This window comes from Sus scrofa, chromosome X (assembly GCF_000003025.6).
Source record: "Sus scrofa isolate TJ Tabasco breed Duroc chromosome X, Sscrofa11.1, whole genome shotgun sequence".
Lineage (NCBI taxonomy): Eukaryota > Metazoa > Chordata > Mammalia > Artiodactyla > Suidae > Sus > Sus scrofa.
Genome location: NC_010461.5, coordinates 41,641,126 through 41,655,876, shown reverse-complemented (window position 1 = coordinate 41,655,876; position 14,751 = coordinate 41,641,126). Strand labels below are relative to the sequence as shown.

General features: G+C 39.7%; 1 protein-coding gene across 18 annotated transcripts in view; it reads right to left on the bottom strand.

Annotated features, from left to right (window-relative positions):
* JADE3 (jade family PHD finger 3) overlaps nucleotides 1–14,751 on the bottom strand; it is a 135,141-nt gene that overhangs the window by 58,829 nt on the left and 61,561 nt on the right. For 17 of the 18 annotated variants that reach the window (XM_013986089.2, XM_005673582.3, XM_013986086.2 and 14 more), the window contains 2 exons: nucleotides 3,983–4,039; nucleotides 2,843–2,922 (listed from right to left, as the gene is read on the bottom strand). In XM_013986089.2, the coding sequence (XP_013841543.1) occupies nucleotides 2,843–2,922; nucleotides 3,983–4,039 (137 nt within the window). Of the gene's footprint in view, nucleotides 1–2,842; nucleotides 2,923–3,982; nucleotides 4,040–4,521; nucleotides 7,515–14,751 lie in introns of those variants that run through there. The other variant, XM_013986091.2, reaches the window with a different exon arrangement.

Here is a 14,751-nt window from a genome sequence, read left to right as displayed (position 1 = left end):
ACTATATTAATACTAGGTAGTGTAGACTTCACAGCAAACAAAATTACTAAAGACAAAGAGGGACGTTACGTGGTGATACATTCACAAAGATATAGCAATCCTAAATGTGTATGCTCCTAACAACAGAGCTTCAACATACACAAAGGCAATCTAATAGAACTTGGAGAAGAGACTATATTCTCTGACAAAAATGGACTCAAACTAGAAATCAGTAACAGAAAGACAGCAAGAAAGTCTCCAAATGCTTGGAAACTAAACACCACACTTCTAAATAATCCATAGGTCAAAGAGGAAGTCTCAAGAGAAATAAATATACTGAACTGGATGAAATGTGAGCAGATTTCCTATTAGAAACCATGAGATTAATGGGATGCAGCTAAATCAGTATTTAAAGAGAAATTTAGGAGTTCCCGTCGTGGCTCAGTGGTTAACAAATCTGACTAGGAATCATGAAGTTGCAGGTTTGATCCCTGGCCTCGCTCAGTGGGTCAAGGATCCGGTGTTGCCATGAGCTGTGGTGTAAGTCGCAGATGCGGCCTGGATCCTGAGTTGCTGTGGCTGTGGTGTAGGCCGGCGGCTACAGCTCTGATTAGACCCCTAGCTTGGGAACCTCCATATGCTGTGGGTGTGGCCCCCAGAAAAGACAACAAACAAACATAAAGAGAAATTTATAGTACTAAAATTATTATACTAGAAAAGATGAAAAAATCTCAAATAGCCTAAGCACCCACCTCAAGAATCTAGAAAAAATGCAAAATAAAACTAAAGCAAGAAGGAAGAAAATAAAAAAAAAATAAGAGCAGAAATCAATGGAATTGAAAAGAGAAAAATAATAAGAGATAACTTCACTGATTTAAAGAATATTTTGAGCAGTACAATAAATTATATAGTATTGGATTATAATCCAAAGTATAAAATAAATATACCTGAGTCCATACTGCTATAAGTTATTAAATAAAAATTTTAAATTAAGGAAGCATCCAGGGAGGTTCTTACAATTGTTTAATTTTGGGAAACAACCAGGTTATCTAATATAAAGCTCTTGGCACATAAAAATTTCAATAAATGGTAGTTATGAGGTAGGTGTGGTAATATCCATATTATAATGAAAAAACAAATTATTTCAGAGAGATGAAATAAGCCAGCAAAGGAAAACATGGAATCAATTTCTTTTAATGCCAAGGCTGGTTCTGTTCTACAACATCAGGATCTCTCTTTTCTAACAGAATGTGACATAGGAACAAAACAATTTGCTTCCAGTAGCCCAGATCCCCTATTTCTTACAACAAAAGACCGATATTCTCACTGACTTGGAGGCAGCAGACCTTAAGACCCAAAGCTCTCGAGTCACTTTAAGTTTTAGCACTGGTTGTCCTAAATGGGAAAGTAGCAAGGTTTTTTCCCTCACCATTCTGTACTGAAAGCCTCCTCTGGATAGAGGAGGAAATTTGTTCTGCTTCTGTTTCTGCACATTTTATTCGCTAAGTTTTTCTCATGACACAGACACATATAAATACATTCTACCATGCCCACAAAGACACCTGACAAATGAAAAGTGACCTGAGAAAGGGAGAAATGCTCTCTCTGGCTGACACCCTAAAGTGATGCCTCTCCACCCCTTTGCAAGAGGGTAGGTGGAACCTGGACTTGCTTCTAATTAATATGGCAAAAATGATGGGCTATCATTCCCTTGATTAGGTTATGTTACCTGGCAAATGTGATGGTTATGAGATATAAGACTCAATCTTGGAAGACTGGAGCAAAAGACTCTCCCCTTGCTGGCTTTGCAAAGGTAAGCTGCTATGTTTTGAAAGGATCTATGGAGAAGGCCACATGGGAAGGAACTACAAACAGCTCCTAGGAGCAGAGGGTAGTCCTCTACCAAAAGCCAGCGAACAACTACAACAAAAATACAGGAACCCTGGTCCTCCAGCTGGAAGAAAATGAATTCTGCCAACAAGGTGAATGAGCTAAAAGCGAATTCTTCCTTTGTCAAACTTTAGGTGAGAACACAGAACAGCTAGCACACTGATTACAGACTTGAAAGACTTTAAACAGAGAACCTAGTCATGCTGTGCCCATACTCCTGACCCACAGAAACTGAGACAATAAATGTGTGCTGCTTTAAGCCACTGATTTTGTGATAATGTGTAATACAGCGATAGTTAATATACACTCTCTTTTCCTTTGCAGTCAAGGAAGACTATTATTCATAGTAGATATGAAGAATCAAGGTCAGTTTCTCATCATTAAATCATCACAGAGGAAAGTATACAGGATCACTAAACCCTTACCAAGTCCAAGCGCAACCCTGGCACTTTTCTGCCCTTGGGGCAGAAGATAACCAGCCTCATGAGCACTGACCCATTTTTTCTGGGCTGGCGGTAGTGTCTTGAAGGCTGTGAGGACACACCACAACCCAGATCTCCAATCTAGTCCTTTCCTTCCCTATCCACAACTTCCTCATCTATCCTTTCCTGCACTGCCTCCCACTTGCCAACTTAACTCTTTCCTATCACAGGACAAATCTTTGGATCTTTGGGTCCTTCCCAATTCTCCAAGTCTGGCTCCCTTTGACGTCTTAGCTAGGGGAAGATTTATATTCTAAAGCCAGGCACTTAGGTGTCATCACCAAAATGAAAGCACAGTGAAGATTACTTTTTCCCAAGGGAGAAAGGAAATGGAATCTTTCTTGAAAAATACAAAAGTTCATCAAAAGATAAGCCTATCCATTGGCACATAATTTACTCTTCACAGCTCTAAGATCTGGGTGTTGTAGGTATATAGGCAGAAGGCAGCTATTTTTTTTTTTAAAGTCTAAAAATTGAATATCTGATCTCACCTCAGCAGGTTTCTTGTGTTCATTTGGAATTTTTGACTTGCTCCTATACATTGAGCCAGAAGTAAAGGAAGTGGAAGGACCTGCAAAAGATAATTAGAAAAAAATACCGAGACTTATTACCTGCTAATAAAACTAAATGTCATCCAAGAGAATATGAAAGACATGATTGAGAAGAGCACAGTGACCTTATATCACAGAAGAAAATAGTTAAATTGCAACCAAGAAAGCCTCATAATGGAGTTTAATGACATTTACAGGTGACCTCCCAGGGTGTAAAAGCTTCAACAATACTAATGCTAAGGAGATTCGATTTGGTGTAATCATACCTCATAACAATTTGGAATAACACAATTTATGTTCTATCTGGAGAAAAAGTTACCTGCAAAAGCAACTGAAAAAACTGAAAATGTGGAGCAAGTAATCTGTATGTCCTTCAGCACTTCCCAAATGCTACAGTTAATAAAGTTGTTGCTTTTTTTTTTTTTTTGGTCTTTTTGCCTTTTCTAGGGCCACTCCCATGGCATATGGAGGCTCCCAGGCTAGGGGTCGAACTGGAGCTGTAGCCGTCAGCCTACACCACAGCCACAGCAACGCAGGATCTGAGCCGCTTTTCTGCAACCTACACCACAGCTCACGGCAACACCAGATCCTTAACCTTTAACCCACTGAGTGAGACCAGGGATGGAACCCACAACCCCATGGTTCCTAGTCGGATTCGTCAACCACTGAACCATAATGGGAACTCCAAGTTGTTGCCTTTTACAAATGATGACTCATCCAGTCAAGCACTTAGTACCTGAGCTACAAACAGAACTGTGGGGTCTACAATTTATGCTCTCAAACTTTCCTTACTTTTCTAGAAACACTGCTAAGTCATTGGTAGATGTGGCTTTTATTGCTTGAGTAAATAAAAAGTGAAAAACAAAATGCTATATGCCACACAAAATCAATTCTCTCACCTAACTTATCTATGTATAATGAAACTTAAATGAAGAAGAAAAATGGTATCCCAAACTTTCCTTCCTAGAAACATTTTTTAACCATTGAAGGAAGCATGAAAAAGCCTGTCCTCAAGTCAAAAAAGAAATCCTCAAGGAGTAAAGATACAGAGGTTACCAGCTGTTGGCCGGTTCTACTCACTCTCGTCTGAACTGTCACTGCTGCTCAGCGTTCTATGGCGTTTCATCCTGGAGCATCCTGGGAAAGAAAACAACACTGAATAAAAGAGTCAAAACACACACACACAGAGGGCAGTAAATACTGCCCAAGAAGCAGAGCAGGCAAATCACACAAATCAAATGATTTATGTTAAGAACTGTCTCAAATGACCTAGAGTGATGAGAGAAGAGTACTACCAAATTCTCCAATACAGAGTGTGTCAAAGACTGGGTGAGGCCACGTATTAGCTTTAGGAGAAAACCCAAGCTGCAGGGGATGAATGGTATAGGATTGGCTGGAGCCTCATATGTAGACACATGACCAATGCCCAAACAAAGAGGGGCACCCAAAGGGCCATCATCAGCCAGGAATCCCCAAAAAGAGAAGAGTAGGAAATCAAATAGCAGTTGCAAAGGCGGAGCTGCCAAGGGCCAAGGTTAAAACGCATGAGACAAAACAAAACAAAACAAAACAAAAAACAAACAAACAAACAAAAAAAACAAGTAAGGCATGCCCCCCACCTTTAAAAGCAGAACACATTGCTTTTCTGCCTGCCCTTTCTCCCTCTTTCTCACTTTCTCTCTGTCTTTATCCTGCAAAAAACCAGCCTAAGTTAAAATTATATCTGTATAATCTTCAAGGAATTCTACAGAAAGCTCTTATATTGTGAAAAATATGTTTTTAACTAAAATTTCTAATGGTTTAAGCATCCTTCCATGTGTGTATGTGTCCGCACATGAGAGAGAGAGCGACACCAACAACAGACAAAAAGAGGTACCACCTTCTTGGGAACATATCAGCACTAGAGAGTAGGTAAAAAGGAAGACACGATATGACACTTTGAGTCACAAAGTGCTGAAACTGTAAACTAGAAAAGATAGTGATACAGTCAATAACTGACATTCTTTTATGTGCCATAGTATACGAAATGCTACTAGGGGAAATAATGATTCCACAAGGAATAAAGGTCAGGGTTACTTCCTTTAAATGACCTACAATCTACTAAGGAGATAAAAATTCAAGTACAAGTAATACGAGCAATTAGGAGTAACAGAAACAAAATTATATGTTAAAAAGCTAATAGAGTTCCATTACTGGCATGACAATGTGAAGAGCTTTGTGGACCCACTTCTTAGTGAAACTGGTGAACATTATTTAAAAAACAAATAAAAAACCCCACTCATTAAAAATTTCTGTAAATACTCCTAAAGGCCTACAGCAAATGAAGAATTTTATCTACTACAACTCAGTACTAAAGGCCTACAGCAAATGAAGAATTTTATCTACTACAACTCAGTACTAAAGGCCTACAGCAAATGAAGAATTTTATCTACTACAACTCAGTACTAAAGGCCTACAGCAAATGAAGAATTTTATCTACTACAACTCAGTACATAAAGTTAGAGTCTGTAGTATTTGGACCTAGACTCCCTTTCTCCATCCCAGCTCCCAGCACAGATCTCACACCAGACTGCTGCAATCAAGAACACAGAGCTCCCTCTCCTCTCCCAGATGCAAGGTTTTCTTCCTGGGAGAAGCTGGATGTCTGTGTTTCTCATCTGGTCCCCAGTTACTTACTACCTGTTGCTGAGGCTAAGTCCCAGACAAGTGTGGCTGAGAGATAGGGGTTCCCTTTTTTCAGGTGGCCCCCACTCTTGAGATGGAGGTTAAGCCTCAAGTGTGGTGCCACCAAAATAATGAGGCCCCAATTGTCCTGGCTCCAGCTCATAGAGTCGGGGTTCTACATAGGAAGGAAAACTTAGAAGACCTGGAGTTGCCACTCAAAGGAAACACATCATTGTCTCCACCTGCTACACTAGAGCTATGGTTCAGAATTTTGCCTAGGGGGAGAAGTAGATCATAGAACATAAGGCTCCAAATTGTTCCCCAATGGAACTGACTTCATCAGTGTGTGGGGAAGTTCGAGCCTAGGCTAGCATGCTAGAGAGAATTAGGGAAAGAAATAGCTGGGAGGAATCATCCTGGGGTCAGAAGAAATCTCGACTACTGCTCAGGAACATATCCCTTCAAAGGAGCCCCAATTTGATTGGATCAGTTTGGGGAGCAATTTATGCCCCAGGGCATTATTATAAAACAACAGTGCAATCAGCCAGCAATTAGTGGAGTTTAACAGCTGGGTGTGGTCATAGAAAAGAGTCAAAAAGAACCCTGCCAAAACCACTGTCATCCTAGGGTGACTGTGGGCATACCAAAGGCTGCACCCCTAAGAAGCAACATAGAGACTTCATACTCCAGGGCAAAGAGGGAGAGTAAATAGAGTTCAATAAAACAATGCTCATCTTCATATATACTTAATCTTTACTGGTCACTTGTGTTATTAGATTTTCCTTTTTTTCATTTCCCTTGGAATATCAATGCTTGTATTACTGGTTTCTAAAAACTCATTATGACTAAGGATATTAACCATTTGTCATGCATTGCAAATGAAATACCATATATTTATGCCATCAGTTTACTACGGTGTTTTGTATTTTGGTTGTGTATTAAAACATAACTGTGTTGTGTTTAAAAAAATGAAAATAAGAAAATAAAATAATGCAGCCAGTCACTAAAAAAGTAAACAAGTAAATAACAATAACGAGCCTTCAGGGGTGGCAGGGCACCAGTACTAAGTTGCTACATTATATTATCTAAAATGCCTAGTTTCCAACAAAAAATTACGAGATATGCCAAAAAAAGAACACAGTATGACCTGCACACCAGCAAGAAAGGAGGCAACAGAAACTGCCTGTAAGTGCAACCAGATGTCAGATTTAGCAGGCAAAGACTTCGAATTAGCCATATAAATATGTTCTTAGAACTAAAGAAAACCATGAACCAAGAAAAAAGATGAAGCAAAATGAACAAAGCCTCAGAGAAATGTGGGACACCATTAAATGCACCAACATATATGTAAGGAGAGTACTAGAAGGAGAGAGAGAAAAAAGCAAAAAGAAAAAATAATTTTTTAATGGCTTCAACCTTCCCAATTTTACTCTAAAACATTAATTTGCACATCCAGGAAACTCATCAAATGCCAAGTAGTTTACAGCACTATTACTATTAAAACTACTACTATGACTACTATACCATACTATCTGCAAAGAGATGCACAAATAGATGATATAACACGGTCAAATTTCTGAAAGCCAGACAAGGAGAAAATCTCAAAAGTAGCAAGGGAAAAATGGCTCCTCATTTAGAAGGGAACCCCAATAAAATTAACAGCTAACTTCTCATGAGAAACAATGGAAGTTGGAGGCAGTCAGATAAGATATTCCAAGTGCCCCATAGTAATGTTGGCACATATCAGTGAATATATTAAAAATCATGAAACTGTACACTTTAAATGGGTGATCTGTAGGGTATATATATATATTATAACTCAATAAAGCTGTTATTTTTTTAAAAACTAATAGGATTAGCCTAAGTATCAAAAGCATTAAATTCTATTTGTTCTACTATCAAAGTCAACTGAATATTTCTTTTTTTTTTTTTTTTTTAGGGCCGCATCCGTGGCACATGGAGGTTCCCAGGCTAGGGGTCGAATCAGAGCTGTAGCACCAGCCTACACCACAGCCACAGCAACGCCAGATCTGAGCCGCATCTGTGACCTACACACCACAGCTTACGGCAATGCCAGATCCTTAACCCACTGAGTGAGGCCAGGGATTGAACAGGCGTCCTTGTGGATACTAGTCAGATTCGTTTCCGCTGAGCCATGATGGGAACTCCCCCGAATATTTTTTTTTAAACTGCAATATAATTGACATTTCATATTATGTTAGTTTCAGCTTTATAACATAATAATTCAGTATCTGTATTAGTTTCAGGTTTATAACATAATAATTCAGTATCTGTACATATTGCAAAATGAAGAATGTTTCTTTAAATAGGATGTTAAGACATTCAAACACTCTTCTGAAATGTAAACAAAAACAATGATAACAGAACACTTCCCATCAAAAAGTGACATAAAGTCACAATGGGAGTTCCCACTATGGCACAGTGCGTTAGTGATCCAGCTTGTTTTTGCGGAGGTGCCAGTTTGATCCCCAGCCCAGTGAGTTAGGCACAGCTGTGGTATAGGTTGCAGCTCTGGCTTGGATCCCTGGCCTGGGATCTTCCATATGCCACAGGTGCAGTGGAAAAAGAAAAATAAAGTCACAATGAATGTAGAAATTTAAAGATGAAAGTAATATATTTTCTAACTGTTCCCTATTGAATGCACAATGCACAAATCTACCCAGAGTATCACTCAAACACTGCTGGTGGGAATATAAATGGCACAGCTATTCCAGAAAACAATTTGGCTATTTCTTTCTCTTTTTTTTTTTTAGGGCCACACCCTTGGCATATGGAAGTTCCCAGGCTAGGGGCTGAATTGGAGCTATAGCCGCTGGCCTATGCTACAGCCACAGCAACACCAAATCTGAGCCACGTCCACAACCTATACCACAACTCACGGCAACGCCGAATTCTTAACCCACTGAGCAAGGCCAGGGATCGAACCTGTGTCCTCATGGATGCTAGTCAGATTTGTTTCCACTGAGCCACAAGGGGAACTCCTCAGCTATTTCTTTAAGAATTAGACATGCACCTATCATAGGACCCAGCAATAGCACTCCTGGGCATTTATTCCAGAGAAAAGGCAATATATGTTCACACAAAAACCTATACACAAATGTTTATTGCAGCTTTATTCATAATAGCCAAAAACTGGAGATGATCCAGATCTCTTTCAACAGATGAATGGTTAAACAATCTATGATACATCTGAACCATGGAATACTACTCAGCAATAAAAAGGAACAAAATACTGATAAATACTACAATATGTAAAACAAATGTAAAACATGAAAAAAACCCACTTAACAAAAAATTATGGCTCAGTGAAAGAAGTCATAAATACCAGACCATTTATTATAAGATTCTATTTATATGAAATGTCCAGAGTAGGCCTATCTATAGAGACAGGAAGTAGATTAGTGGCTGCCTAGGGGTGGAAGTGAAAACACATACTGACTGGGCATGAAGCTTCTTTTGGGGTGACAGAAATGTTCTAAAATTGGATAGCAGTGATAGATGCAAAACTGTAAATATATTAAACCCCACTGAATTGTCTACTTAAAATGGATGAATTTTATAGTATGTAAATTATACCTCAATAGAGCTAAGGAAAAAAACTTTAGGGAGTTCCCGTCGTGGCGGAGCAGAAATGAATCTGACTAGGAACCATGAGGTTGCAGGTTCCATCCCTGGCCTCGTTCAGTGGGTTAAGGATCCTGCGTTGCTGTGAGCTGTGGTGTAGGCTGACAGCTGTAGCTCTGATGAGACCCCAGCCTGGGAACCTCCATATGCCAAGGGTGAGGCCCAAAAAAGAAAAGGAAAAAAAAAAGAAAGAAAAAAAAACCTTTAAAAATTATTGTGACATTTTACCAATGAGAAATTTTTAGGTAGAGTCGAGAATAAAAGCAATAAAAAAATTTCTGTGTCTACTGAACATAACATTACTCATACTGAGACTAGAAACAGCATATGCCATAGAAGAAATAATTTTTGTTTTTTAAAAACCCTCAGTGAAGAAAGCCAACTGAGCGGGGCCCCTCTCTCTTCACTTTCTTGAAAGTTTCAGGACACCTAAGACATCTTAGGACTCTTCCTCTTATTGGAAGTTCTGGTCTTACGAACTTTGGTTAAAACGGCATCTCCATTTTCTCTAATATTCTTCTCTTTAAGTAAGACACCAAACTGCTCATGACTGAGGCAGGTGCAGATTTTTAAGAATCTGTAAAATCCGGTGCTTTTTAAACTATTACAGTAAAACAATCATTTTTTATTAGAGATTGAAACAAAAAAATCATATCAGTAAAGAGCATCAAAAACAGATTGTCTAACACCAATAATGCCAGTCCTGGAAACTGGGTTGCTTACAATTTTTAGAAAAGAAAAAGCAAGTTTTCGGGTCTGGTTTATTAAAGTCCATTGATCTGTTTGTCCATTTCTGTAACTGCACTGCTGTTTTATCTACTACAGAAAAATGACAAAGAATAGTAAACATCAGCATAATAATGCCATGATGGCAAATCTTTAGATTATCTTCGTTACTTCTAATCACAATAGTCACAAACATTATTACCACCAGATTTTACAGATGAGGAAGTTGAGGCTCAGAAATGTTTAAATGACACGCTTGGAGCTACATGGCCACCAGAGGGCAGAGCTGGCAGGGCTATGGAGAATGTGCACTCCAGGTTGACCCTGGGACCTGAGGAAGACTAGGGGGATAGCAGTAGGAATATTATCTAAGCTCAGCCTCATGACCATTGAGGCCTATAGACTTCCAGCTCCAATTTGTCAGATCTCATCAGATGCTGCTCCCCCGCCTCCTGCACATGCTATGGCCCATGTGATTCTATGAATACACCATCCTGTTTTCACGCTTGCCAGCTTTTGCACAGGGCTCTTTCTAATAGTTTCCTGTCTGTTTACCCTGACCTGGTCCTACCCATTTGTTAGAACTCCTCAGTGAGGCTCCCCAGATATGCCTCTCTTACAATTGTTCACTCCTTTCATTTCTATATCCAAGTCTCTACATGTTTCTGTCCATGTAAAAAAACTCTTCATTTGCACTGTAAATTTTCTTTACATGGTCAGCCCTGCCACAAGACCACAACTATCATCAAAGCAGGAACTACGCCACACTCTTCTTTTATCCCTAGGTCTCAGTACAGTGTCCTGTACAAAGTAAACATACAAAAGAGTTAAAGAAGCTGTGGTGCCTCACTCAGATCCTTTTACTAGCTAGCATTCCTATCTCCCAGCTACTGCCTGATGGCTGCTAATGGCTCACCGCTGTCCCCTTCCCCAAGGGCTGGAGTCCTGCAGGGAGCTTATACTCTCTCTGTCTTCCTCCCAGGGGCAGCCAGCAGTCAATAATTGCTCTATACCACCCCACTCCTACCCCTAACCTAAAGAGGCTAAGGCTAGACTTTCCTAAGACCGTATCCTTACTTTAGCTCCTTCCTCTTTCCTACCCTCTTGTCCTCACTCCCTTACAAGTTTCTCCTGGGAGTACTTCCTCAACAAATCATGTACATTCAAATACGATCTCAGGTTCTGCTTCTAAGGCACCTCTACTTAAGACAACATATGAATCTTCATTAGGTGGTACACTTTAAAAAGTACTTTAGGGGAGCTCCCATTGTGGCTCAGCGGGTTAGGAACCTGACAGACATAGTGTCTGTGAGGATGTGGGTTCAATCCCTGGCCTCACTCGTGGGTTAAAAATCCGGCATTGCTGCAGGTGTGGCATGGGTCACACATGCAGCTCGGATCTGGCGTTGCTCTGGCTGTGGCATAGGCTGGTGGCTGCGGCTCCAATTTGACCCCTAGCCTGGGAACTTCCATATGCTGTAGGTGCAGCCCTAAAAAAAGAAAAAGAAAAAAAAAGTGCTTTAGAATAAAAATTTTTTGTTAGGCAAAACCATAAATAAACGGAGCTCAATGTGCCGTGATGTCTTACTTGGATATGCTGAACAGCTGTTTATTTTCTAGTTCTCTATTCAGGGTGCAGACTGTATAAAGGTATTCTTTTCTTCCTTAACTCCCACAATGAGTACTCCTTTATTTTGGCAGAAATGAAATGTGCACCAGCTCTCACCTTGTACCCTTGAGAATAGTAATTTGATGGCAGTTTTCAGATCTTATTCCTACTATAATCTCAACCAAAATGATTAACAACTTAAATGATTACTATCTTAACAGTGACTCATAAGCCAGGCAAAATGCAAACATATAAAGTAAGTGCCCTCCCTGGGTGAGACTCCCTCTTAAAGGAGCACTGTCTGGAAGTTAACCCAACTAGGATTATTTGGGACTAGAATATAAATCTGTGGTTTGGTGGCTACTTGACTCCCCATTAATATTCCCACAGAAGAGCAGGAGGGCAGGAAAAGTGATTAACTCAAACACAGCCCTGTTCCTTTCCTTCTATTTGCCTATGCCTATGAGACATCTGAAATGCATGGTCAGTGCAAGGAGCTGCTCTTCACCGCCATCTGTGGGGCCATGCAGCAGATTAAAAATAATCTAAGGCTTTACTTTAAACATATTCACACCGTTTGACCCAGGAATTCTACTTCTAACATTCATCTCTGAAAAATACTCCAACACACAGAAAATTATTTATGAACAAAAATGTTCATTAAAACTCCTTAATAAAAATAAATGAAAGTTAGCTATCAAACAAAAGAGGAACAAAGTATATTAACATTATGGTATTTCATTCCATCATTTAAATATAGTACACAGGGAAATATTTATATTAAAATGTTACATGGGAGTTCCCACTGTGGCTCAGTGGTAACGAACCTGACTACTATCCATGAGGAAGCAGGTTTGATCCCTGGCCTTGCTCAGTGGGTTAAGGATCTGGTGTTGTCATGAGATGTGGTGTAGGTCACAGATGTGGCTCAGACCTGGTGTGCTGTGGCTGAAGTGTAGGCCAGCAGCTACAGCTCCAATTGGACCCCTAGCCTGGGAACTTCCATGTGCCACGGGTGTGGCTCTAAAAAGACAAAAAAAAAAAAAAAGTTAAATGGAAAAAGCAGTATAAAAATTGGTTTTATAGCAAGACTGCATCTATGAAATAAAATATATAGAAAATAGATGAAGGCCATAAATCAATTTACTCATGTTAGTTGCATCAGTAACATTAAAATGATGAATTTCTGAGTGATAAAAACATTCTTTTCAATTCTTTCCGTTCTCCACATTCTTACACACACAGGACATTTATAATTAGGAAAAAAAACTTCTGAGATTTCAAGGTATGTGTCCCGCACGCTACCCACAAATAATGCAGCTGACCTGAAAAACTGAAACTATGAAAGCAGTTGTCACTATTGTTCAAGTTGGACATCAACCAGAGCTGAAAAAAATCCAGAAAAGCACAATATAATCAACTGGATAGAGATATTATAAAGTTAGTCCCAGAAAGTGCAAAACCTTAAGAGTCAAGAAAAATGTAGAAATGACTGACTTTACTTACACAATCAAAGAGTTAAAGTAACAAAGGGGCACCCCCTGTAACTTAAAGGCAATTTTATCAAAATAAAGCAGGACTCTGAGCAATGCTTAGGGAACTTAGAGAACTCATCAGCTCAAGAAGTGGAACAGAATGTAAATGTAAACAGGTTCAAGAAGGACTGAGATAAAATGAGGGAGGATAAATCCATGACGGAATTTGGAAGTAATCCTTAAGTAAAGAAGCATCTGAAAGTCCAGCTCCCTTAGGAAAATACTTTTCAGAGCCATTAAAAGAGATAAATGTTTGAGTCAGGCCACTGGTCAGACCAGAGCAACACACTTCTTTTTTCCTTAAGGATCAATCCTGCCCATGTGTGCAAAGAACCGCCCAAGCTATGCCTTAAACAGAAATCATAAATACTATAAATGTGTTTCTTAAACTGACTAACTCTGCTTTGGGGTAAACAATACTAACCCTTGCCACACTAAGACTATTTGAGTCATCTGCCTACGCTTTAATTCAGAATTCACCCCCTCAATAAAACAATTCAAACTATCACTATTTTAGTGTTGTGGAAACCAAACTTTCCTTTAAGTCTGTTCACCTCAGATATCTTTCATCTGTACCACATTTCAGTAGTCCAGTAATTAAAACTATAACTACCTGAGTAAACAAGAAATAATAGAGAAAAAGAATATACCCTATGTATTTTACTGCTTCCCCTCACTCCTAAACAAATCTTTGCCTTTCATCTTTAAAAAAGAAGAGATGGAAGTTCCCATCGTGGCTTAGTGGTAATGGACCAGACTAGTATCCATGAGGACGCAGATTCGATCCCTGGCCTTGCTCCGTGGATTAAGGATCCGGCATTGCCATGAGCTGTGGTATAGGTCGCAGACGCAGCTCTGATTTGACCCCTAGCCTGGGAACGTCCATATGCTGCAGGAGCAACCCTAAAAAGCTTTAAATAAATAAATAAATAAAGAGATACCAGAAGTTGGAGTAGATGAACCTTCTAAAAGAAGAATGCCTTCATCTCGGTCATTTTAAAAGTTTGTTTTCAAAAATTAAGATATATCATGTGGGAGTTCCCGTTGTGGCACAGCAGAAACGAATCCAACTGGGAACCATGAGGTTGCGGGTTCGATCCCTGGCCTTGCTCAGTGGGTTAAGTATCCAGTGTTGCCATAAGCTGTGATGTAGGTCACAGACACAGCCTGGATTTGGCGTTGCTGTGGCGTAGGCCAGCAGCTGTAGCTCCGATTAGACCCCTAGCCTGGGAACCTCCATATGCAGCCCTAAAAAGCAAAAAGACACATCATGTGACTCATGAGTCCCCTGTGACTAGATAAGGAGTCTGAAGGTCAACTCTTTTCCAAAGCTCTCAAAAAGCATTAAACAAAAAAGAAGAAAATGCAAATTTACCTAGGTAGGTTCCTGCCACTCAATCGAGTATTTCTTTGTTAACTACTGTTATCCCCATTGCCAGGAAACAGGCTTACCCTCTTTAAAATACAGACATGTTAACAAATTATTTGGGAATTTCAAACCCCCTGAGTAGAAATCATTTTGCCTGAGAAGGCCAGGCTGGGAAGAGAATTTAGATCAGGGTTTAGCAAACTTTTTCTGTGAAGGACTAAACAGCAAATATTTTTGGCTTTATGAGCCATACGTTCTCTGTGGCAATTACTCAAATCTGCATGAAAGCAGCCACAGACAG